The 26,998-nt window shown below is 33.6% G+C and overlaps 2 protein-coding genes across 5 annotated transcripts; both read right to left on the bottom strand.

The window, feature by feature from the left end:
• Positions 1-10,148: 10,148 nt before the first annotated feature.
• Positions 10,149-15,850, bottom strand: LOC130946520 (protein FAR1-RELATED SEQUENCE 5-like). 3 transcript variants are annotated; one of them, XM_057875285.1, is made up of 3 exons: positions 11,284-13,623; positions 10,482-10,769; positions 10,149-10,373 (listed from the first exon to the last, which is right to left on the bottom strand). In XM_057875285.1, the coding sequence occupies exons 1-3, from the start codon at positions 13,192-13,194 to the stop codon at positions 10,311-10,313; spliced, it is 2,262 nt and encodes a 753-aa protein (XP_057731268.1). In that variant the 5' UTR covers positions 13,195-13,623; the 3' UTR covers positions 10,149-10,310. The 3 variants fall into 3 exon arrangements, 1 of the variants encoding a protein (XP_057731268.1); XR_009072290.1 differs by lacking the exons at positions 10,149-10,373; positions 11,284-13,623 and adding an exon at positions 15,360-15,850 and having other exon boundaries at positions 10,528-10,769; XR_009072289.1 differs by lacking the exons at positions 10,149-10,373; positions 11,284-13,623 and adding an exon at positions 15,367-15,850 and having other exon boundaries at positions 10,530-10,769.
• Positions 15,851-21,554: 5,704 nt separating this feature from the next.
• Positions 21,555-25,800, bottom strand: LOC130943763 (protein-tyrosine sulfotransferase-like). 2 transcript variants are annotated; one of them, XM_057871776.1, is made up of 13 exons: positions 25,506-25,800; positions 25,271-25,336; positions 24,944-25,106; positions 24,781-24,852; positions 24,317-24,605; positions 23,824-23,964; positions 23,437-23,541; positions 23,191-23,332; positions 22,853-22,899; positions 22,666-22,734; positions 22,451-22,570; positions 22,149-22,280; positions 21,555-21,960 (listed from the first exon to the last, which is right to left on the bottom strand). In XM_057871776.1, exons 2-13 carry the CDS (start codon positions 25,317-25,319, stop codon positions 21,823-21,825), a joined length of 1,467 nt encoding a protein of 488 aa, XP_057727759.1. In that variant the 5' UTR covers positions 25,320-25,336; positions 25,506-25,800; the 3' UTR covers positions 21,555-21,822. The 2 variants fall into 2 exon arrangements, with proteins under 2 accessions (XP_057727759.1, XP_057727758.1); XM_057871775.1 differs by having other exon boundaries at positions 21,557-21,963; positions 25,506-25,797.
• Between the last annotated feature and the right edge of the window lie 1,198 nt (positions 25,801-26,998).

Genomic DNA, 26,998 nt, shown 5'->3' with positions numbered 1-26,998 from the left:
CTTATCCTATGGTTATCTAGCCTAAGTTTTCACAGAACATTATATATTAAATGCAAGAAACCTAAACCATACCTTGGCCGATTCTCACGTAGCGACCAAAATAATTCACTCACAACAAATACAGCTCCAAAGCCCAACAAAATACTAATGCCCAGCCTCCACCAAAAATTCCAACGTCCACAATTTCAAGTTCCAATTATTTATTCACAACCTAATGCACATTCATAACACATATATATCTAATTTAATACTCAAAGCTCAAATTCAATGAAATTAAAATAGAATTATCATATCCTCACCTTATCTAAGCTTCACATAAGTAAGAGTGAATGTTTTTCTTAAGCTAATTGGATCCTTAAACATCAGAAATCAAAGAAATTCAACTTTCCTACTCAATAGTTCAAAAATTGGGAGAAGAGGAGGATGAGTGTGAAATAATAAATTACCTATAAAATTTTTCTGATAAAAATGTAGATCTCAACACGGTAAACGCGTGGCCACAAACGGTGCGACAATTGGAGCTCGGACGAAAAAGTTACGGGAAATTGAATTCACCGTAAACGTGGGTTTCTCTTCTTTCCTTCCCTGGAAGGCTTGCTGCTTCGTTGAGGAAATGTAGAGAAAGAAGAGCCCGTGGCTCTTTTTAATTGCTGGGCCAGTTGAGCCCATAGCTCGGTTTGGTCCTGGTTCAACCGGTTTGACCTGTTCGGTCCATTTTTGGGCCGATTTCTTCGAAATTAGTGTCAAAATTCTCGTTTCGATGAGTTCTATCCTAATTTAATATTATTTTTGCATTTCTAATTTTCTTTATTAAAACTAATTTATCGACTAATTATTTTCTAATTTAATGGGGTTTACACTCCCTCACTTCCCCTCCATCGCGCAGCAGCCATGGCAACCTTCCTTCTCTCCATCGCGCAGCCACTGTGCAAACGTGGAAGCCTTGTCGTGCAGCCACGGTCCCACCAGCGCTAGCTCTGTTCCACTGCAGCCACTGTCCCATTCGAAGCCCGTTCGAAGGTGCTCCTTGTCTCGATATCTCTCTCTTGCATGCTCTGTTCAAAGCTTATAGCTTCTAGGTATTTTTTTAACTATAATTGAATAATTTTTTGTTATTGTGAAATTGTGTGAACTGTGAATTATGAATTGCGAACTGTGATTTTTTATTTTTCTGTGAACCGTGAACTGTGATTTTTTTATTTTTTTGCGAACTGTGAACTTTTTTGAATAATTATGAATAATTGTTGTTAGTTAAGCTGTGAACTTTGTTGTTGTTATTTGTTATTGGGTTGAACAATTATTGAATAATTTTGACTATTTTGTTATGAATAATTATTTTTTTGGACTTATGTTCTATGTGATTTATGAATTTATTTACTTAATTGATAATGCTGAACCCTAACTTTTATCTGCATGTATGAAGTGAATTTGTGAATTTTGGATCTTCATAAGTTTTGTTTTCCCTGCATATATGGAGCTTTAGGACTGAACTGAGAGTTTAGTTGATTCTTTGTTAAATTGTTTTCTCTTCTTTTAAAATTTTTGCGCTTTTGTTGAAATTTCATGTTCCGTGTACATTTATGAAGCTGAATGCAGTTTTTTTGAGGGCAATGCTTATTGTATTGCTTGATTGTTGTTATAGGTGTTTTCGAACAATATGAAAAAAAAGTCTGATCCCGTGATTACCAAATACAAAGAAGGTGAAAACTAGACCAAGGTAACCTTTAATCCAGACTTGGAAAAGTTCAATATGGCGAAGCTTGAAGATGTTGTAGTTTTGATGAAAAAATGAGCGGTTGACATGGCTGGCTGCCTTGGAAAGACTGTCAAGGTTGAACTCAACGGCAAGGCGACTAAATTGAAATCCTTCCACAATTAAGCTGATCTCTACCTGAAATCTGCAGAGAAATCCAAACCAGCACCCCTTTCTAGGTTTGTCTCTCTTTATTGAAGTTTGATTTTGGGAGAATTATCTAATATTCTTGAGAAATTTTCTATACTAATTAATTTTCATGTTTGTTGTTATTAGGAGCTTTGCCAAAATTGGTGATAGATGGGAGATTTGTGAAAGTCTAAGTGATGGGCAATTTCAACAGGTAATTTACAAAGCAGAATTATAAGTACCTTAAGGAGAGGTAATTGATGTTTGATTAGTTGTTTTTGTTATTTGACTTTTGAGTTTGTTTGAATGAGATCATAATATTGTGGTTATGTAGTACTTTTAATTTGGATATTCTAAAGTTTATATTAGACTATAATTATATTCTAGTGTATTTATTTAAATTTTATTTATTATTTTATTATAAAACAGTTTTTTCGGTTGAATTACGGTCGGACCGATTGAACTAATAAACTAGTGAATCAATAGCTAGAGCGGTTCGATGACCGGTTCGATTTTCGGAACCTTGCTTAGAACAATGTTATAAATATTTGAATAAAAAATTTGATCTCTAAAATCTATTTTTAGAATATATATAGCTAATTCTTTTCGTCTCATTTTTAAATCTTTTAGAAGCTTATTTGTTGTTAATATTTTTTGTGAATTTTTTTTGTCAATAATATAAATTTTCGAGTATCATTTTAGTAGTTTATTCTAGATAGTTATAAAACTCGACCTAATTAATGAAATTTAAAAGTTATAACTTATAAGAAGGATTATTTGTTAAAATTTTTTGTGGATTTTTTTGTCAACGATATAAACTTTAGGGTACCATTTTACTAGTTTATTTTAGATAGTTATAAAATTCGACTTAACTAATGAATTTTAAAAGTTATAAGCATTAAATTGATTAGCTATAAATTTTATTAGTGTGAAATTTAATATTTATTTGATTTTAAAATTTTGTTTTCCAAAAAAATATGAATAAAAAAATTATTTAATGGTTGTGCAAAAGAAAAAATATGGATTTTTTTAAGGATCCCGCTAGGGAGACAATAGACTATTTGTACAATGTGTACAATGGCTATTGAGTTAATTTTTGGGTTCACCAAGGATCGAACTCTTAACCTTTCGGATCTAGCGCTTTAATACCATGTCATGATACCACTCATCCCAAAAGCTGATGGGAAAATATAACACTAATAATTATATTTCTAATACTCTATAAACCTCCATTGTACACATTGTATAAATATCTCATTGGCTCCTCATACTTTCCTTTTTTTAATTGTTGTTAAAAAAAATTCAAGTGTAATAAAGAAAAAATGAAAGGCCCACTAGCTCTTTATGTTTAAGATCCTAGACACCTGAGCCCTCAAAGAAATTGTACCTGCCAATATCCAAAACACAGCAAATATTCTTCCTGTCAAGAAACTCTTATCACCATATCCCAGGGTTGTAAGAGTAGAACAAACGCAGTAAAACGCATCGACGAATTCCAATTTCTCAACCATGATCAAGAAAACTGTTCCCGCTATGATCATAATCAAGAGAAGGAAAAAGGCCAAAAGGAATTTGTATATATCTTGTTTTGTTCACCTCAACCTCCTTTAGAATTTCTCTTTGACCAACATTTTGGTGCATGTGCAAAGCTTTAACTAGCAAGAATTCTTGCTTCTCAACCAAGTAATCTGCTGTTTTGCCTAGGATTAGTCCAACCAATCCCATTCCGGTGAAAACAAAAGCGCATGCAAGTAGCTTTGTAAGGTTGCTATTCGGAACAATATCTCCATAACCAACTGTGGTCATTGTTACAATTGTGAAGTATACAGGTGATGATAACCCTCTTTTATTTATTTATTGTTTTGAAGAATTTATTTACTTTTTCAATTTTTCTTCTTAGAACAAAGGTCAAGTGTTGATGTAACACTGTGGCATCATCTGATTCAACTAGTGTTACATTAAAGTAATTCAATTGATTGTTGAGTTGGTTTTTCATTATTTTTTTCCCCTATAGTATTCACCTTGCTTTGAACTAACTTTTTTAGAAAGAATTAGTTTGATATTAAATATTGACTATTGGGTATGGACCATAGTATAGTATTATTGATTATGGTCCTTTTTGGAATAAACCTAAAATATTGATGATTGTTATATTGACCTTGCTTTGAACTAATTTATGCTTCATAGATTGAGGCATAAGGATAAAGGACCTTGTTCTGGTTCCAGTTATTCTTGAGCTTTGTAAGTAGTGTTATTTTTTCTTATGGGATTTTCAATGAACTTGAAGGTGGATATGGTGTTTGCCACTTCTTTTTTTTTCCAACTTGGAACTTCATATTTTGAAATGGTTGTTTTTTTTACAGGTGGTTGTGGAGCTTGTGTGGTTTTGATCTCCAAGTATGATCCTATACTTGATAGAATTGAAGACTTTACGGCGAGTTCTTGCCTTACACTACTTTGCAGCATACATGGCTGTTCAATTACAACAAGTGAAGGCATTGGAAACAGTAAAGATGGACTCCACCCAATTCACAAAAGAGTTGCAGGATTCCATGCTTCACAATGTGGCTTTTGCACTCCCGGAATGTGTGTTTCGCTCTTCGGTACTGTTGTCAACGCTGAAAAGACCAATCGCTTGGAGTCACTATTATTTGTAAAATTCTTAAGTTTGTAAGTTTCACATTGGTGATATATCTTGGAAAATACGAGTTTATATGGTTAATGAGAAATACTAATATTTGTTGAGCTTGGTAATGCTAGGACATTATTGTGTTGAAATTGAGTTTGAATGAGTGGCAAAATGTTGACATGAGATTGAACTCACACGGCCTGTGGGCCTTTCATGGTTTTTTTAATTACAATTGAATTTTTTTTAACAACATATATTTTCTTTTGCACAATCATTACATAATTTTTTTATTCATATTTTTTTGGAAAACAAAATTTTAAAATCAAATAAAAAATTAAATTTCACACTAATAAAATTTATAGCTAATATGATTCAACCTCAAACCCATTTGAATGTAGCCGATAACAGCGGAGCCCTCTCTAATCGAAAATTTGGCCAAAGAAAAAAATGGAAATTCATTAGGTAATTTTACACTAATAAAATTTATAGCTAATCAATTTAATCCTTATAATCTTTAAAATTTATTAGTTAAGTCGAATTTTATAACTACCTAGAATAAACTAGTAAAATGGTACTCCAAAATTTATATCGTTGACAAAAAAATTCACAAAATTTTAACAATAAATAATCTTTCTTATAACTTTTAAATTTGATTAATTAGGTTGAGTTTTATAATTATCTAGAATAAACTACTAAAATAGTACTCAAAAATTTATATTGTTGACAAAAAAATTCACAAAAATTATTAACAACAAATAAGCCTCTAAAAAATTTAAAAATGAGACAAAAAGAATTAGATATATATATTCTAAAAATAGATTTTAGAGATCAAATTTTTTATTCAAATATTTATAATATTGTTCTAAATTCTTCGCTTGACAAGTCTCACCTCGATCATATATATTAGAGCACACGGGTTTATAAAACTTATGAGAAGGTCAGTGGCTAAATTACATTCAGCAATCGATAAGTTTTGAATACAACTACCATAAAATCAGTCACTAAAATCGATCGTTATTTTTTTATTTAGCGACTGATTTAACAACCAAAACAGAAATAATGTCTACATGACAGTTTTTTAGGACATAAATAATTATTTGAAAGAATAATTATAAATGACGACTACTTGAATTATTGTATCTTGCCCTGATTTGATTTCTGAATTCGTAGAAAAATAATAATAATCAATCGGGCAACAACTTTAAACTGGGGCCACAGATATTTGATAAGGGACACGGAGACAATGGTTGATATTACCACGACTAAAAAATGGTCAATTTTATTAGGATTTTTATACGGTACAGAGCTTAATTCATACAGAGTTAAAGAGATTCCCTCAGATGTAACTGCAGTGTGACACGTAGGGTGTAGGTTGCTAGAGATTCATGATTGTCTGGAGTGAGCCAGATTTAGTGGGATGGCTCAGCTGGAGAGTCGCACACTGCACGAGACCGTAAAAAGGAACACTTTTCCGTAGGATGCTAGTGTGGTTATGGGCCCTGTTGCAAATGGATTTGGACTTTGGAGAAGATGGACCTTGTTTATTCTCTTTGGACTTTTGGTTGGTATTTGGATTAGTAAATTTTTTTTGTAATAAATAGAATAGTGAATTATAGGTAACGATAGGAATGCGTAGCAATGTCGGAAAAAAGAAAAGAGAAATCTGAAGCGTGCGGACGGAAAACAGGAAGAACAAAAATAATAGTAATAATAAGGGAACATCCAAATAAGGATATTTATTTCATCTTTTGTTATAGATATTTTTGTATTGTATTTTAATTGAGTTTTATATAATTTATTCGGTGTTCTTCATCACATATTATTAAATTATATGAAAGATTTTATTTCCAAAGATAATAAAAAATGTAGATTGGCCTAAAACCAAAACAGTAATAGATTAAGTATTAGAATTTTATTTGTAAAATTATTTATGTTAAAAAATATATCACACTCGTCCATCAATATATATATATCTATGTGTGTGTGCAGATAGTTGTCTTGAAGTAAAATATATCATACGAGTTGGATTGATAACGAGCTCAAGCCTATTAAATTTTTTTACAGTAAAAGAAATAAACTAAGTTATGTAGGTACGATATATAAAACAATTACTATGTTGTTATTGTATTGTAGAATAAAATTCAGTAATTTAAATTTGTTTTCATTTTTAATATATGCATTAGGAATAAGTAAAATTTTTATAACTAGTTGTAGTTTAACAAAATATATATAATAATAGTTAATATTAGAAAACTTTTGAAAGAAGAGTTTTTTTCTAAGAAGTTGTTATAAGAAAATTTACTTTACAAAAGCTAATTTTAATTATTAAATATACTTAATACAAAATTGATTGAGTAAAAGTTTTTGTTGAGTTAAAACTCTGAATAATTTTGAATTGAAGTTAAACTATTTTTACTTTAAAGAATTAGAATATTTTAACTTTATCTTATAATTTTTTTAATTGTTATTGTTAGGGACGTTCGCAAATCAGATATGACTAAAATTTTGAGACAATCCACCCTAAACTCATCCGATCGAATGCGATATTTGCACTTTTTATTGTTGGATCGAATATAAAATATTATTGTTAAGTTGAACAATTTTAAAAATTTATTTCTAAACATTTACTTCTATGAATACCTTTCATATTTACTTTTTCCAGATTTTTTAAAAAACTTTCCAAACGTTTTTCAGAATTTTTTTAAAGTAATTAATATTATACATATTTTGTTACAGTACATCTAGTTTTAAAAATTTTATGTATTCCTAAATGTTATATTAAAAACAAAAATAAATTTAAATCAGTAAATGTTCTTTAGAATTTTCTTAAGATAATTAGTATTATATATATTTCGTTACACTACATGTAGTTATGGCAATTATATTGTTCTGTAATGCTTATAAGAAAAAGGAAAAAAGTAATTAAAATAAGGAATCCTAATGTATAATAAAATTATAATATAATAACTAATTTATATTTTGTACAAATATAAGTAAATTAATTTTTTATTTGTAAAAAATTTGAAAGACTTGAGCTTGTTGTGTGTGTCTATATATATATATAGTATGGCGTATTTTTTCATATAAACAGTTTGAGAAAAAATTCGAACAGTTAATTTATATCTATTTTTGTTTAAATCCAATTTAAATGTTTTTATTATTTTTGAAAAAAAAAATCTTTTAAACAATTTAATAATATATGACGAAGAATATCGAATAAATTATATAGAAACTAATTAAGCCGCAAAATGAAAATATTTTTAATAAGAGATAAAATAAGCATCTTTATTTAAGTGTTCCCTAAATATAATATCATGAATAATGATAATAGTGTTTGTGTCATGTTGTGAATCGTTTCATTGGAGTAAGTGTGGTGTACTTTCGTTTATGTTAACCAGTTGGCATGATATTTGTATCACAATTATAACAATGTATGTCTAAGATAAGGTTGAGCATCTGGATAAATTAAGGCCAAATAATTTAACTACCGAAATGATACGTATAACGTTAAGGAGTAAGATAATCTTTGTCGTATTGTGGGGTGGAATAATTTGTCCTTGTTTTTTGATGTATTTGATTCAGGTGGGATCATTTAAAAATTAGGCAAGAATAACATAAGAACTCCCTCGGGCGCGACATCACAGTTATTTGTAGTAATGGGTTGGAACTGATGATACGTTATGCACGCGTAGTGGCATGAAGTATAAACGGCGGGCAGATTGAGATGATACATGCAGAAACTTCCAAAAAAACCGAGTTTTATTTTGAGTGGTCAGTGGGCAGCATACAAGCGAAGGTGCGAATATTTGCGAGTATTAGGGTAAGTTACGAGGCCGCAGCTTGGTAGACTAGTAGATGTTGCACACGATTGCCACCCCGCACAAGAATTCAGACAGCATGGATTAAATGAACATTCATGCAGGGTATACTTGCACGTAACATGCCATATATTTTCTTGTCGGCTTGGGCATATTGTATTGTTGTTATACATACAATTATGCACCTGACCGGTATAAACTTTGATAGGTAATTCTCTGAAACATCTTGAGCAGCGGTTGTTGACACGGAAACCATATGCCAATGAAAAAATATATAGTAATTTCTAAGTAGGTGTCGTTATGGTTGACAAGTTAGTTGATAGGAAAACCAATTTAAGGATGATTGTGGTTACTAACAGAAATGAATATCCTCAAGAAGAGTAACAACATTAGATGTTTATAACGGACATTAAAATAAAGGAGATACATAATTATGTCGATGTGAGATATCGTGGAGGAAAAAAATTAAAAGAAAAAGGAAAATACTGTTTGCTTGCCTTGCATGGAATGACGCTAAACACATTGGGGGAGTGGCTAGCTTGCAAGTCGCTGTGGCCTTCCTAAGTGTGAAGATTGCCGCCGCTTGCAACAGTTATGAGGATCGTAGTAGTCAGAGTCTTAGGATGCTGATAAGTTTTTTGCCAATTTCACCCAATCCCAGGAGTTGATTTGGTAATGACCATGGAGGAATGGAAAGTTGTTTCTGCAACATGTGGGGGGTTTACCTGGTGACATACTGGCTCTTGTGTGGATGCTTGGCATTTTGGTGGAAAAAATGGGTGGTGATGTGTCAGGGAGCCACCCGTTAGTGTGCATTGCTTTTGCATGGCCCTAGGAGAGTAGTATTTATAGAAAAAGAGTAGGGTAGTGAATGGCTTTGTTTTGGACAAGATGGACCGGTTGGGTTTGATAGGTTCGTGGAAAGTATCCGATCGGTTGGAGCAGATTGAACCGGAAGTACTGGTTACATGGGTAAACCGGTGTGGCCGGTGCAAAACCGGGTATGATAGTTAGACAGAAGAATCAATGGCTCGGTGCAGATGGCGAGCTGGTTTATTTTTGTTCAGGTTGAACCGGCAAGTCCCGTCTGGTTTGATAAACCCTGCGGTGTGAGGTGTGCGTTGCGTTATGAAAAATTGTGCCAGACATTGGAGATTCTCAGGTTTGCGACGTTGTGTAATCATGATAGTTAGAACCGCACCGGTGATTGAGTTGGTGGAAGTATTGGTTCATGGAATTACTGGTTCAAGCGACGCATCGCTGAATGAACCGGTAATCCGAACTCGACTAGCTAAACAAACAAACAAGGATCCATAGGCTAGGAAAACAGTCACGACATCACTTGTTTCCGGGAAACAAACTTAATAAAGTGACAATACCTTATAATCTTAACCCATCAAACTCTCATTTGACCACAGGGGAATCAAAATCTACTATACCATCACAGGCTTATATGTGTCACATACTAACATTTTGCACTAATTTCTATGCAATAAACTATAGAGAGCACCCAATGCAACCAACGGCAGAACAGAAAGAATTTAAACTAAATGAATATAAGCAGCAATGCAACTAACAAGAGAACATAAAGAAAAGCCAAAGCAAGTCTCCAGAACCATTTCTTCATTCGCCTGATTTCATTGTAATTTGCCATACGGTAACAGGAAAAATTGTAAAATCGAAATGCACTGTGGACTCGTAGAACTCATCCACGAGCAGAAAGAAATGTGCATTCTAGTTTTACAAATCAAATTCATATTAATAGTGAACGTGTAGTTTTGGGGCATTTGTTGAGTGGTTACGAAAATGCAAAGGTTAATTATCACCAAATGGCTTCTTCTGAATAATTTTTTCCATACCGGAGGACTCAATGAATCGAATATACATTACATTATTAACCAGCACCAATCACCTTATTGAGTAGCAGTCTACTAACTATAAAGCAAATATCATCTGAATTGAATAAATTAATACGAAACAATCATGAGCAGAGGCAAATGGTATTAACCCTTGTCTCATGCTGCACCCGTCTTCCCAAGGCATTCTGTACACGGGGACATACAAGAAACATAAAAAACAAAGAATCGTTGGAACTGAATACACAAATTTTACCTTACTTAACATAAAGCAAACTGCACGCTTCCAACCATACCTGGGTTAGCCACTGCTCAAACAGGTCTTCATTGGTGGGCCTTGTGGGGTTAAACGCACCTAACCTGGCTGTTACTGCGTGAGACCCCCCTACGTGACTGGAGTAGCCTTGTGAAGAAAAAAACTGTTCGATGTGTTGCCCACCGAGAAAGATGTTGGAACCCCCACCGCCGACACCCATGTGGGGGCTGCAATACGCATGACTACACCCATGCATTGACCGAGTTGAGGTCATTTCAGCACGATCTGGAACAGTCTGCCTATTGTCGCCGTTCTCCGACTGAATGCCCTGCCAAGTACAACTAGAAGTTGTTAAAAACCTGATCGCAACCCAACCATTGCTATTTACCTATGTATGCATGCAAAGTCTTAGTTGACTCTATTTGTCCCTTGTTCCTGTCATGTTGACCACCCATTGTTAAATTCATGAGTCAAAAAATGGAAACCAAAGAAGCCTCAGCTATTGCACGGCTAAAAGAACTCTTTCCCCTCCTGGCCCGAATGCAATGCAACCATACCTGATCTACACATAACGCCTTACAGGAATAACTCACACCCCATTATAGCTACGCATCACATCTCCCATGTCTCTTGTGTCACCAGCACAAAAGGTGAGACGGAAATTACTACTTCACTACTCATATAAGATATTCTCCTCACCACTAAAGAAACGTGCTCCACAGCCGATGCACCAGCTTTTCCCAGATGATTTGAACGGATCCATGTTTCTCACATGCGTTTTACTTCAATACTCTAAACCGTTCCATCATTTAATCTAAAGTGGTATGGGTCCGTACACTTACCTCATCCTTGTCAGCATCTTGCGTCCTCCCAGCTGTATACGGGGCACTTGGTTTCGCTGACGAACACTCCGCGGAACTGTGGACCGCGCAAGTGTCAGTGCCAGCAACACCATGATCCCGCTGGCTCGTGCAAGCCCTCTTCGTATGACCAGGTAAGCCGCACGTCGTGCAACGTCGTCGCTTCATCAGCACCTCACCCTTGCTGGTGGGATGCATCTCCTTCCCCTTCCTCAGAGCACCCTTAGTCTTCGACACCACCGGGTCCTTCAGCCCAGATAGCGACGATAAACCCAGGGGCCCTCCTAGCTTGTCGTATGCTCGTCGTTGCAGTTCTGCTGCGAGACGTGAAATCCCGTCTCTAGCCACAACAAACTCATTTGCATCTTCTGCCCCGAGTTTTGCTACCACACTCATCGCCCCACAAAGGGCCCCATATCTAAACAAGAGTCCTTGATGGCCCTCTGTACTTTCGGGGGGTTTCGATCTACATTCCTTTGCATCCTTGCACCATCTGCTCAAATTAAGACCACCCGGTATTTTTTCCAAGTCCTCATACTTCATCGCACAGAATATATGACTACAGGGAATCCCCTCACTGTTCCACATTGAACATTCACACTCAATCCTTTCCTCGTTCGGATCATACAACACCTTGTATGTCCTATTAGGTTTCCCCATCTTCGAAAACTTGTACACACACGTCGTGCTAATGCTGTCCCTGCCCCGAAACAATAGCGTCGCCACACCCTTTATTTGTTTCTTCACTTCTCTGAAAACCGCTCGTGTATACACCTTCAAAGCAAACAGCTCGATTGAATCAAGTCCGGTCGTTAGCACAGGAGTATAATAGGTGGAATAGAATTGGGCTGTTACTTCATTATTCCGATAGTCTTTCACAACTCGATCTAAACTGTGTACAAGTTCTAAAATGCTATCAGTTGATCTAAGAAAACCCTTAACGAAAGCATTGATCCCTTCACATCTTGAAGTTGTCCTGTATCCCGCACAGAATGTGCCCCTCAGGTAGGCCATTGCCCAACTTTCTCTACTATCGTATGTGCTCTGAACCCAGATGTTATCTTGTAGGCCAAGCGACTCAACCGCCGTCTTCCAATACTCCTCGAACTCATTGATATCCAAGTTGGCATACAGTGCCTTTTGAAAAACCTTGCAGAATTTTGTCTCCTTAACCCTCTGAACGCAATTCTTCTCAAGGTGCCAACCGCACAACCTATGTTTCGCGGTCGGGATCACCTCTGCAATTGCAGCTCGCATCGCCTTGTCCCCATCCGTGACTACTACACAAGGCTTCTTATGTCCCATCACGTCCAGCAGGTTCAATAACACCCACCGGTAAGTACGAACCTCTTCATCTTCAAGCAACGCGAACCCAAAAATGGATGTTTGTTTGTGGTGATTTGACCCAGAGAATACCACCAACGGCTTCCTGTACTTGTTAGAACGATACGTAGAATCAAATGCCAAAACATCACCGAATAGCTGATAGTCTGCCATCATCTCCCCATCAGCCCAAAATAGGCTGCCCAGCCGATTATCCGGGGTCCGTGTGTAGCGTGCCGAGGTCATCATGTTCACATTCGCCTTACCCTCTAAGTAACCGATAATGGCTGCTGCATCCCCATCCGATATTCGCGCAAGCCGCTGTCCGTGAACATAATTGTACAAATTCCGTTTTGTAAACCGAAGCATGCTATACCCACCAGATTGCCCTGCCATGTAAGCCATTATTTTCGAGGTTGGGATCCCAAACTGCTTGAAACTATCCACCTGTGCCTTGTCGCCTTCGCTCATCTTTCGATGACTAGGAAGGAGATTTGTAAACATCGCTGGGGCAAGCTCGTGGTTGTGTTCGTCAACGATGGTTCTTACCTTCCACACGCTCTGTTGCATATCGTAGTAAATCTTCAGTTTGGCCTTACAGTCTGTTCGACTCTCAGGCCTCTCCTCTCTTACTCGCTCAGGTCGACCATAGTGCTTACGATGTCTAGTACCTTGTCGATGGCAAAAAAAAGTCTCTCCTTATCAGAATCCCATTGACACGACCGACATCTCCCTTCTGAACGCCAAAACCCCTGAATTTGGTGAATTCCTTGTACGCATCATAGGCATCCTCCTCCGTACCAAACTCTCTACCCAAGAAGTCTTCCGCGGTGACTTGTCGGCTGGGACGTCCACCTTCCACATCATTAGCACCAACAGCCCCCTCACTGTAAACGGCATCCGCTTCACAACTCCTCCCTGCTTCGGGCTCCCGTCGGGCCTCAAGGCTCTCCTCCTCATCATAATCGTCGTCGCTCCCACAATATTGTGCCCAACGATCCTCCGAGCTACCCCCGTCTGACTCTTCATCCTCGTTGTTGAACATGCGCCTGAAATCCATCGGACACGGCTGGCCAACGTTCTATCCTAAGCACATTCAAACTAGAGAAAAGTACTTCATAATTGCACCAGGTACACATCTATAAAATTAGCCACAAATATCCATATCCAGGCAATATTCCCCATCTTAAATAATGCATGACCACTGCATCGAAATCCGTCTAACATACAATTCAGCAACTCGTTATACTTAAATACGACATTATTCACTACCAACATTATAACTAACTAACTTACCCACCATATCACTAGCGAATTCATCGACTCATTCACTAGACGAAAGAAAAAAAATTCTCTCCTACACATGACCAGCAACACAGAATCGCCCATCTTATCTTCTACCTATTTGACTTAAATTAGTTAACACGTTTTCCCCTTCAACAAATCATTGAACAATAGATTCATTGGACATCAACATCATGTACAAGGTTTTCAAGAATCCTCAAAGTCAATAACGATTCATTAGGGTGTGTGACGAACACAAAGTATGGGTATAATATTTAACTCACAAAGAATACTAGCAATAATAATAATAATAATAATAATAATAATAATAATAATAATAATAATAATAATAATAATAATAATGATTATTATGAATAATAATAATAAAATAATAATAATGAATAATAATAATAATTTTTATTTTTATTTTTATTATTATTATTATTATCATTATTAATAATAATATATTAGCATTATCGTGGGCGAGGTCATGTATCACTTTGGCAATGGCATAATTTGATTTCACTACGGTGGACTGTGTCTTATGTTGAAAAATACATTATTTTGTGTCAAAGTCTTCTATCACTTCTCTATCTATTTAATAAAGAAAAATGATTCTTATAGCGTTACTAAATATTTTTACACCTTCCTCCATCGAACTTCAACATACAAAAGAACAAAGTATAACAATACAATAACCTATAAGGCCAGCATGATGTCTCCAAAGGTTAGCACAAAAATCAAAATAAAATGACGTCCGATGCTTATATCAGCTCAGAGGATCTATTTTTTCAATTTATTTCATCACTTTATTCTAAGTACCTTTTTTTCCTTGAATTATATTTCTTTTTTACTCAATATTAATCGAAGCAATCAAATTTTTACTTGAACTAACCCTCCTAAACAAATTATTCCTTTACTTAAAAAGCCTGACCAATTCTAACTTTTCTTGGCTAACTTCAAAACAAATACTAAGAACCTATACACTCTCGGACTATGTTTTCATTGCCCTGCCAACCAACCCGCTAGTATCCAAAGCACCCTCAACTTCCCAAAATTAACCAACAATCATCATGCATATCACCACATTTAATTCTCTATACTTGCTTGACTGTCCCAAGATTTCTTTTCCTCCTCAATCACATTATTTTGCATACAAAAAAATTATTTGATAATCGGATTCTCTAATTGACTACTACAACAGCAAGAAATTACTCATATTAACTAACCTTACAAAGATTATGTTTACACACATAAACAACGACAAAACAAAGAACAAGAAATTACTTACCATCCAAAAATAAAAATATACCTGTAATCTAATCCTAATCTACAAAACCAAGATGGAGGCAACTTTGCTGTTGCCCACCTCAAACGACACACAATGGACTGTGCCCACCATTAAAGCAGAATAAACGCACAAGAATCACGAGAGGGAGTGAAAAGCTCACCACTTACCGGGATGAGGGATCGACGGACCCCCAGTCTAAGCCTGCGACGACGAATATAATCTGATGCTTGCCGCACTTGGCCACGACCTTCACCCCATCCGACCACTTCGACCACAACCAGACCCCGCGCGCGACCCAAAACGGCAGCCACAACACCCTCGGCGGCGTTTCCACAGTCAACACCCAGGGTTTGCTTCAATTTTAGCAGAATAATTTAGAGGAGACCCAGCTCCTGAGCTCCTAGATTCTGTACTTTGTTTTTGCTGGGCCTCACCCAAAAAGGCCCACCTCCGAAACCTCATGCAAACGGATCCGGGCATATTCAATACCCCGTTAGATTTCAAGCCACCTAGTCGGCTCCCTCGCCCCTCTCCTCAGCGCCCACAAGTCCCTCAGAGTCAGCCAAGTCCTGCAACATTCGCCAACACGTGTCTACGTAAGAAACACCATCAACGCATATCTGTATTTCTGTACACTAACGCGACCCTTTTATTATTACTTTCCCAAAATTTTAATTACCATTTTAAATTATTACAAATTTATAGCTAATTTTATTAGATATTGTACATTATTTGTTTGGTACAACGTAGATATAAGGCATGGATGCGCAAAATCAGTATACAATTAATACATAATAAATTGTTTCATAATGTATTGGATGAATTGAATTGAAATTCCTTTATAACTTAATATTAATATGATCAATTTTATAAAATATATCAATATCATTTTTGTTTTCCATTGAAATCCTTTCTTTTTAGGTGCGCACTACGGTACAGATCTAAATTTACAGAGATTCTCATAGAGCAGCTTTTTTACGACACGTGTGTTTTGTGGAGCGGCTTGACATGCAATGCTGGCCCAAAAAATTGATGACTTGGCTAGTTGGCTAGGCGTAAGCAACGGAAAATCATTATTCTTGAACCCCTCTCTGGTTTTCTTTCTTAAGGCATAGGAAGGAGTAGAAAGAAGGGATTTGAATCTGCAAATAGTGGAACAGGATTTTTTTTTCTTTTTTATAGTGTAACCTAAAATTTAAAAAAAAAAATATTTGTTGATTATTTCAATTCTCAAGAAAAACTAAAAAGTAAAAATTGATAAAACACTAATATTTAAACTAAATAAGTATGTTAAATAAGGTCTTGATCTTGGGTATGATATCTTGTGTCATCATATGAAATTTAAATATTATTTTTTGTCAAGATTTTTTTAATTATTATATTTTTATTTAAAAAATAAAAAAACGTCACTTTATTTTAAGCAAGTTACATGTTTTTAGAAAAGGCAAATTCAAAAAGGTTTTAATAAAGAGAAAATGATGCTTTTTCTTGTAAGATATTTAAATGACCAAAAATATTATTTATATACTAAAAGTTTATTATATATTTATATATAAATATATATATTATTTAATTTATTTTTAATGTATATTTTTATATTTTAACATATATTTTATATTAATAGTTAATTTTAGTGTACATTTAATATAATTGTTAAATGATATATTCTTTTCCTATAAAAATTAAATAATATTTATTTTATTCTATTTGATTAAAATTTACTTTTATATATACCTAACATTTATATGATTAATAAAATATTTCAAATAAAAAGATCAACTATCCAATTTTATTTAAATTTTTTTAATTATTTTAAACTTTTTAATAATTATAAAAAATATAATTCAAAATGCACTATATTAACTATAATTTTCAACTATAAATATTAACCATATTCAATAATGATTAATACTAAAATAACAATTCAACTATTTAAAAATAAAACCCTAATTGATCATGCCAAAATAAAGTCAAATACTCAAATTATTCCAAAAGATTTTATTATCTTCATAATAAATAAACCAATAATATTGTGACACGTAATATTTATCTACCATGTCATCATGCCATGTGACATTAACGTGACACATTATAATCTAATGGATGGAAGTACTAAGTTGACTTACGTTTTACCTTTCAAAGATTAATATAACTAAAAAAAATTATTTGAGAATCAATTTGAAGAATGAGTGATTTTTCAGACGAATTTGGCTATTAACCCTTAAAATTCAAGAGAAATACTTTCTAAATTTTTTTTAAACAAAAAAACTAATTCAAATAAACACCAAATATATTAGAATGGCCTAGATACATTTACAACTTACACAGTTCTCTCTATTTATTTTTAGGTTTTGAAATAATTTATTAATTTAAACCCACACAAATATCTATTCGTATAAATTAAATTTAAATTTTTAATAATTAATTATCTAAAAAAAGTATATTAATCTTAAATAACGAAAAATAATTTATAATTGTTGTCTTTTTATTTTTAGCATAACTAAATGTTTTAATTGTCTACGTATTTTTAAATAATTTTTAATTATTTATTATTCTCTATTCATTTGCAAAATTTTATTCATTATCAAAGTAATTTATTTCAACACGAATTTGACAAGTCTGGGTTGAACTTTACAAAGTCATATTTTTTTAGAAATTAGATGCTTCTGATACATGCAACAACATAACCCATTCATAATTCATTTTCATACTTTTGTCCGGGTCCATTTTTCACACCACATCTTGAAGAAAGAGATTATAAATCTTATTATACTTTCTCCACACAAGAGTCTGGACATGAAAGAACTTGGTATTTTTATCCCCGAATTTTACCCACTGCTTTCTAAATTTCTAAAACCATAGAAATTCCTCCTGCACAAGTGTGTTATTAAATTCCTCAATTAGCTGTTGTTCTTTTTACCGCATAGACAAATCTTACATTACTTCTAGTCGTTTCTGAATTTATAAAACATAATAATTATATGTCATTGTGGAATTTATATAAGACTATCGAATTTTGGACAGGCTAAAATTTTAATTTGTAAAAGTTATAATTTATTAAAAATATAATTTTATTCCAAATCAAAAGTTTTTTTTTTGTAAAAATCAAAAGTTTCTTTTTAAGTGTTCGTATAAATATTTATAATTTTTTTAATAAATTATTTTTCTTTAAATTTGAATAAGTAAGTCTTTATAAAAAATCTGAATATAAGCAATGCACATGTGCATTTAAATTTGAATAAGTAAGACTAAAAAAAAATTAACCAAATTAATTTAAATTTATTGAATTTAATTAGAATAAATAATAAATTATTTATTTTATTATATATTTTATAAATTAATAAACTAATTAACCGATATAATAAATTACAATTAATGCAATATGCTTAATTGATTGATATAAATTATAATAAATTACATTGATATTTAAACATCTAATCAAACTAATTAATTAATATAATTAAATTATCGTAATAAATTATATTTAATAAGTTAAAACAAATAAATAAAAAAATACTGACCGAAATGTATCACATCAACTTTATCATTAAATACAAAAATCTAATTTTTATATAATATAATAGATTAAAAATTAAATTGTCACTTTTTAAAAAAGATTAACATTTAATTTATTAAAATTAATATAATATTTAAAAAAAATTAAATACTAATTTATCAATTATTTTTAGGAAATACCTAAAATGTCCTATGGACATTACTTAAGAAAATTAAAATAAAAATTTTTGGCTCTTCAACTCACTGAAAATTTTAAATACGAAAAATTTAATTAATAACATGCTATTTACGTAAACAATAAAATATAATAGTCATTTATTTGATATATTTCATTTCAACAATATATATATATATATATATATCCCTTTTATTTTCTAAAAGAAAATCACTACTATTATATGTATACATCACAAATTTTCACTTTGCTTCTAATTTATTATCTTAAACATTTGATTTTTTTTTTCAATTTAACTCTTCTTGTTACCCTGCTCACTGCTGGCTCAACAGAAGCGATGCGAGCCTCTACCCACATGCGCTGCAGCATACGTCTGACACAATAGTTTAGCAGCTCAACTACCATCAAGATACGTGACAATTTTTCATCAACTCAGATGGAATATCTGTACATATTGATCTGTATAGTATAATTGACCTTCTCTCCTTATTATTGTTGTTGTTGCTGCGGCTTGACACAAGAAACTTCAAGTTTTGGGAACATGAGCATCTTCTTGAGTTTTGGAATCTTCTTTCATCTCTATTATTTGTTGAACACCTTCTTGGTAATCTACTATGAAGCTTTTAAGAGCGTCTCTGTATGCAGAGTCTCTGGTCATGTACACGCGCTGCAAGCTACAGCTGTATGTTTTCCAGTAAAAGATCCATGGGTTTTGTCAAAATCACCATCTCAAACTCATTATTCAAATCAATGGCAGAAAGCTACCGAAAACAGCAGTTTCAAATTTGCATGAATAGCAGGAACAGAGAGTTTTAATGCTGAACGAATAAGCAAGGGATGGCTCATAGTGTATACAAACGACGTCGTATATATCCATTTTTGTCCTCAAAGAATTTCAGATTGGACACTTTAGTCCCAACTAAAATTAATTACTCGATTAGTCCCTAATAATTAACTCCGTCAGTCCTTTACTCCGTTAATTTTAACGGAGGACAAAATAGTCACTAACAACTCTAATAAGGAACAAAATAGTCACTGATTTCCTCTGTTCAGAAACGACACTGTTCTCTCCCAATTTCCATCACAACTTGTATAACACTAACAGTCTAACACTGTAACTTCAAACTACACAATGCACACTCTACAAATTTAATGTTCACAAGAAAAAAAATCCTCAACTTGTTCTCAACCAATTCGTACTCAGGAAATTAATGACTATGTGTCTCAACTAGTTATCGTCTTCGATGGATCCCATGAATCTAGACAACAAGTCTGATTTGTTAAGACTCGTCGTCGTCGTTGCCATCTCCCTCCTCCTCTGCCCTAACATCTCCATGACCATATTGTCCACCACTCCAATCGTTTCCTTCAGCTTCTTCTCCGAACCAATGTTCAGTAATCGCTTCAGTTTTCCTATGAGCAGCAACGACGACATTGCTCGTTGTAATAGCTTGGATACGAAGTCGAAACTGTCTGCCAACTTGGACTCCGGGAAAGAAGGAATGAAGCACTCGGTGTCTATTTCAAATGAGAATTTGCATATGATGTCGAAGGAGACTCTTTTCATGATGTCCTAATGTCCAACAATCTATATTGCTTGCCAGAGAGTGGAGAAAGGCGTGCCCTTGGAGTAGTTGTGGAACTTGGTCTTGAGGATGTCGTTGACATTATCGAGGTTGGAGGTGATATTATCAAAGACGTGAAATTTGATGCTATTGGTGGGTGAAGTGTAGAGGAGGTGGATGTACTAGTCACAAAGATTTAGGAAGCGTGTGGTCCATGTCATGTTGAGGTAGGTGCGACACGTGTAACAATTACACCATGGCTTAATCTTAGAGCTAAAAAGGAGGAAGAAAAAGATGGAAGAAGACTGTGAAGGTAAAGGAGAGTATGAATGTTAGGATTTATGCGAGATATGATAAAAATTGAAGAAGAACAGTGTCGTTTTCGAATAAAAGGGTCAGTGATCATTTTGTCCCTTGTTAGAGTTGTCAGAGATTATTTTGTCTCATGTTAGAGTTTTCAAAGACCATTTTGTCTTCCGTTAGAGTTGACGGAGCCAATGACCTAAGTGACTGACGAAATTAATTGTTAAAGATCAATCGAGTAATTAATTTTAGTTGGAGACTAAAATGTCTGGTTTAAAATTCTTTGAGACCAAAATGAGTATATACTCTTTTTTCTATTTTAGTTTTTTCTTCTTTTTATAACTTAATATTAGCATGATCATTTATTTTAGTTTTTTCATTGAGACCCTTTCTTCTTATTGTTGAGGATAAAGATTTATCCATTTTAAGTGTAGTTAGATTTTCACTATAAAGCTAGAATATTAAATATAAATTAAAAAGAAAAAGTCTTCTCCAGTTCTTAACCATTTACTCAAATGGACATTGCAGTTCATAACAATTGTAAAAATACAATTGTTAGAGAACGTGAGACACAATGTCCATTGAATAATGGTTAAGGACCAAAAAAGACTTTTACTCAAATTAAAATTAATTTCTTATAAATTCATATAATTCTTAAAATTTTACATTATTGTCCAATTACATATTGTTTTTATATGATTTTTGATAGAGTGAATAATCAAAATACTAATGTAATAATACATCTATAAAACAAACCTCATAGTGTATACAATAGATAGCAAGGTTCATCAACAATTTAATGGGCATTTTGATAGGAGTGCAGAATATGAAGAGAATAAATAAGGGCCCAATCTATTGCTCTGAATTTCCTTTATAATCATATACTTGTATGTGTAGAAATGGTTGGTACAAAAATACCATCATGATCATAACAGTTCATAGTTGCACTGAAATGTCTAAATGGTTAAAACAGAGAGAGAGAGCCCGGAACCTAGACTTAAGAATTGAGCTTTCTATATGAAGGGACAAAACTGGGAACAAAATAATGGCACTTAGTACAGTTCTTACTTAATCTTCAACGTTCTTCTTCTCACATTTACAATTAGTAGCAATACCAAAATGAGGAAGGCAAAAGTAATTGCCAATGGAAGGAACTTCCAGAAAGTGATTTCAGAGGCAGTGCTTGATATGTTGTCCCATCTCTGCTGCATTTAGCAAAGATAAAAAGCAACAAAAAATCAGAAACACGGAAACATGCTCGTTGCAGGAAACAGGCCAACTCATAGTTAGGCCAACTTCATAGCCTAATAAATATATCTTTTGTTACTTATCCTAACTATTTTAATACCTGTAGAGGAAATAGAAGAAAGATCAGACCTTCAACACATACCTCAGTGAACGTCCGCATTGTAGCTTTATGTTGTTTATCGAAAATGGCTCTTGCATACTCGTAAAGCTCTAAGTCCAGGTCATTAAGAGACCGTATCTCTTGGAGAACCTCTTCACTAACTCGAAGACGTGCCTGTAAAATCATAAAAGTCATCGGCAAGGGATAGCACAACACTGCAAGTTAATGGTAGGCTTTTAAATTATCCAACACCCAAGTCAAACAAACAACAAGACTAGGTTTCATGCTTCATTGAAGCAGAATTGTGGAATGATATTCTTTTAGCATTAGATCTATTTATTTACCTCCTTAGTAAAGTTCACCGGAGAAATCCTCTTCAGAGAAGCGATACGCCGGCTTGACTGGGCCTTGCGTAAATTAGAGATGCAGCCTTCATAAGCACCCATGAGCTCTTTAGCAGACATCTGAAATCAATGAAAAATAAGCATGCAATCAAAGATTGGAAGGAAACTATTTGATAAATCCACAACCGGCATAATTGTTGTGGAAACATCTTTACCTTCAACTTTGTTGCTTCACCACTGTCACTTGAAGTAACCTCACTTGCTACTGTCTCTGAGGTACTATTCTGTCTTGCAGGGAGAAATGCTATGAGAGTGCTTCCCTTTATATTTTTTAATGAAAAAGGATTTACCCTCACCCAAACTTTAATAACCAAGTTACATCAAGAAAGAGGTGCTTCTTACCTGATGTTCACTGCTATCAGGATCAGAATCTGAAACTGAACTCTGTTCTGCAGTACATGTACAACGTTAGGTGTCATTGAATTTTGTTTTTATTTTATTTTTAAAGAAAAAATAAAAAATATGGCCAAGACTAAACATAAGATGGCAACATCAATATTCTACCAAAGTTCAGTGTAAAACACGATATTAGAATATTAGACAAGCTCACCGATATCATCTGAAAGCATTACATGCACAGGTACATAGCCTTAGCACTAAATTCTGTACAAATTTTACAGCCCCTTTGTAACCTACGTCAAAGTTTGACCAAAACTGAAGATTGCTTATAATACACTAACCTGTTTTATCAACAAGCTCCAGGCTAGTGTTTGGAGCATTAAGCTGTGATATAACCTGAGCACCAACCACATTTGCAAACATAGTTGCAGATTCTCTGTGCTCTTCAGTAAGACCAACATATAACATATTATCCAATCTCTTCTGCAACATGTACAAGCACAAGAAACAAATATTGAGAGAAGGAAGAGGGAGAAGCTGAGAACTACATGTTGAAATTATCACAACTTCCAAAGCTTATTTATTACCTTTGCAACCTGTAGCACATATTTGCCAAGAATCTTGTACTTCTGCACACAATGGCGCACTTCGTGTGCTTCTGCCATATAAGAATTGTTTGTCAAACCTGCAACCTGATAGTCGGAGTCAAATGTTTGATATTAATTATAGTCATCACTACCAAGATGTTAGTTAATACAATGTGATATTAATTATAGTCAAATGAAAATATATCCATCCATATTTTCTTGTGGCAATGATCAACAACATAAGATTTGACGAAAAAAAAGAGAGAAATTCTTGCCAACAAATTCTAGTTGAATCATTATCTGAGAAATCAGCATAACATATCATGGAAATTGCATAAAGTGATGACTTAGAATCCCTATACTCGTAAAGAAATGCAGCTGAATTACCTGGAATGTGGCTCCGTTATGTACAATATCCCTGGCCGCAGGATGATTGATGTATTCATGTAATGGCATTGCAAAATCTTCCATGTCATAATAATCATTCTTCTCTATTGTATGCTGTCCATTTCTGCGCCTTGCATCTCTCTGTCAATTTAAGGTCCACATAAATCATACATGCAACGCATTGAAAAAGAGAACATCACGCAGTAAATAATTTACTTTCTCCTTGGCAACTTTGGTGATTTACGTTTCCATCTTCAAAAATAAGCAATTGGTTTAAACACATCTATGTGATAATCATGCCATAAAAAACAAGTTATCCACCTAAACATAGACTACCTAGCAAGTCCAAGATTACTTTTCACACAAGAACCAGGCTAGAGCATATGCTCTTCAATGCTACTATATCAGCAATATCCATCCTCCTCTAACAAATGCTACTATAGATGGTCAGACAAAACTTATTAGTAAGCTTTCCAAATGAAACATGATATACCCTTTCAAAAAGATCTTGCCGCATCCATGGAACTAGATACTTCCATGGCCAGATATCCAGTGTACTAACTGCTTTGGTCTTAGAGCGCAAGCGTAAAGTCATCTGTGTTGCAGATGTCAAGTTGGGATGCACCAAAAATCTAGCTGCAACCTCTATTGAAAATTCATACGTACTAAAGACACGATCTACTGGATCCCTAAGTATGGTCACAACTGAAGTTCTTGCCTTCGGAAGTTTGGATGTTACGCTATAGTCATCATGTGTAACTAATAGCCTGCATTTTGGTTTGCTGCAAATTGACAAACATAAAGAAAACACTAAATAAATAATTTGTTTTCAGTTTACAGTAAACTTTTGCATGTATAATATGGCTATTCAAGAACAAACTACAACAGTAAGAATATTGTGAACTTAGGGAAGCTGCTATGCTTTACATCTGCATGATACTAAGAACAAGATAGCACCTTGGATCAAACCGCAACTTATCATAAGAGCGAGGGCATTCCAGAGAGTTAGGATACAATTTTTTCAAGAAACTGCAAAAACACAAAGGTCAACAAACTTGTCAACAGCACAGCTCAAAGTCATTCAGCTGCCTCAATAACCATCATACAAAACAAAATTTACCAGTGAAAATACGTCCGCCCTCCCGTCCTAGGGACATGGAGGAAGAACAGCAAATCCCCCAGCGTGTGTTTATCCTCCCTGATTTCATTATCAAGTGAAGTGTATGCCCAACTCTTAACAACTCTCTCACAGTGCCCAAAATCACTTGCAAAAGCATCATTCACTAGCACCAAGACAATAAACATAGGAAAAACAATCAAAGTACTATAAGAAGAACCATTCACTAGTACCATAAGAAATGCTCTCATGCATAGTTCTAAGTTCTAACACCTAAGTACTAAAACAGAATAATTTAACCACATTTTTTAAATCGTCCACCGTTGATACCTAATAGAAGAATAACCAGCAAAGCACAGAGCTTGAAAGCAGGATCCATGCACGAAATCCCTAATCCTGTAGCCGGCAATAGAAATCAGCCAGCAGAGTAAATATCAGGAAAGAAAAATGACCAAAAAAAAAACACATAAAACCTAATAATATTAAGAAAAAAACGCAGCATCAATTTCAAGGGATTCGAAACTATGGAAAGGGAAAATGGAGCAGTAGTAGGTGATGGAGTTACCAATATCGGATTCCGGGATCTCGTGTTCATAAATTCTGCGTTTTTGGGGGGGAAGTCCACAAGATCGAGGAGGACCCACTGGAAAACAAAACCTTGTTGTTGGTCGAGAAAAAAGGAGGCTTTCTTTTCCCGGGAAAAGGAGATTGCAAAAAAAAAAAAAAAAAATATTGGCAGTGAAGTAATGAACAACACAACACAAAACAAAAGAGAATGGAAGGTTCTGTTTTTGTGATGGGTTGAATAGTTAGTTGAGTTGCTGGTTTCTGAGGAGTGTTGTTTTCACTGTTTCAGGCTTGCAGCTACTGCAAGCTACTGTGCAATCTTTCGGGTAATGAAGGGCAAAATGGTAATATTGTTAGGTTGGGTTTGGTTTCGGTTTATGTAGCATGTAGGTCCAACGGTTCAACCGATTTTGCATTGGGATTTGGAAACTTATTAATGAGCATTACTACAAAATCACAAAATTAATGGGGTGATTGGTATGGTCAATGGTGTCCAAGTTTGCCTAATTTATTAAAAAGGTTAAAAGTTAATATTTAATTTTAAAATATAAAAATAAATAATTATTAAATATTTAAAATTTATTATGAAAAGTAAATTAAGTAAAAATTAGATATCAAATTATAAGCATTATAAAACTTATTAATTAATAGTGTCTCATAGTCTTGTATGTTAAGAATTTTAATAAGATTTTTTCTTATCATTAAAATTAATTATGTAAATAAATCTTATTTAATAGTTAATTCATTTATACATTTAACTAAGTTAAGATTCGAATCTCGTATTATATATGTAATAACAAGTGCAATTACCCGTATCATGCATGTGATAAAATTTAAATTATAATTTTAAATTATTTTTTAAAATTAATTTAAATTATAATAATTTGATTAATAAAAAATTAATATGTTATGTATTGTTTTTTTTATTTAGTATTAATTGGATTAACTCTAAAATAGTTATTAATCGATTTTAATAATTTACTTTCTTCAATAAATCAGACATATATACTGAATGTGATCATAAATAATATAGTAATAGTTAAATCTACCCACAAACATATTGGCTATTATCACACTCTAAAACAAATTAAATATAAAGGCTATTAGCATGCATTTATAAATCTATAAAATCGCACTGTGTCTTTAATTCGTGCAAGGGTTTATTTATCAAATAAACTTAAAATATAAACAAAAAAAATATTTATAAAATAGACCTAGCATCACTTGAAAGAATAATGGAAAATAATCAACTTACCTTATCATTCATAAGAACCATTTCTATGTAAGTCGTGTTGTTCTTATCAAATTTGGTTTATTTTTCAAACTTTTTCATTACATAATCTATCATAGGTAATACTGTTGATAGAATCATAGTTAGTATCTTTTAGGTATAAAAAATAATAAACAGAAGAAGTTCTATGTCTGAGGTACGAATTTTCTAGATGATAAATAATTGTAACAATTCACTATTAATCCTTATATATATACACA

Source organism: Arachis stenosperma, chromosome 8, assembly GCF_014773155.1.
Source record: "Arachis stenosperma cultivar V10309 chromosome 8, arast.V10309.gnm1.PFL2, whole genome shotgun sequence".
Taxonomy (NCBI): domain Eukaryota; kingdom Viridiplantae; phylum Streptophyta; class Magnoliopsida; order Fabales; family Fabaceae; genus Arachis; species Arachis stenosperma.
The sequence above is the reverse complement of the archived record's forward strand: the minus strand, read 5'-3'. Positions and strand labels throughout refer to the sequence as shown.

What these genes read in the sequence shown, in the direction of transcription:
- LOC130946520 (XM_057875285.1), bottom strand. Translation starts at nt 13,194, where the DNA reads ATGCAACAGAGCGTGTGGAAGGTAAGAACCATCGTTGACGAACACAAC. An exon ending in AAGATGCTGACAAGGATGAG is followed by an intron (nt 10,770 to 11,283) that starts GTAAGTGTACGG and finishes TGTACTTGGCAG; the next exon opens with GGCATTCAGTCGGAGAACGG. An exon ending in TTGAGCAGTGGCTAACCCAG is followed by an intron (nt 10,374 to 10,481) that starts GTATGGTTGGAA and finishes CCCCGTGTACAG; the next exon opens with AATGCCTTGGGAAGACGGGT.
- LOC130943763 (XM_057871775.1), bottom strand. Translation starts at nt 25,319, where the DNA reads ATGGATCCTGCTTTCAAGCTCTGTGCTTTGCTGGTTATTCTTCTATTA. An exon ending in AAGTTGCGGTTTGATCCAAG is followed by an intron (nt 24,606 to 24,780) that starts GTGCTATCTTGT and finishes GTCAATTTGCAG; the next exon opens with CAAACCAAAATGCAGGCTAT. An exon ending in GTGAAGCAACAAAGTTGAAG is followed by an intron (nt 22,571 to 22,665) that starts GTAAAGATGTTT and finishes CATTGATTTCAG; the next exon opens with ATGTCTGCTAAAGAGCTCAT.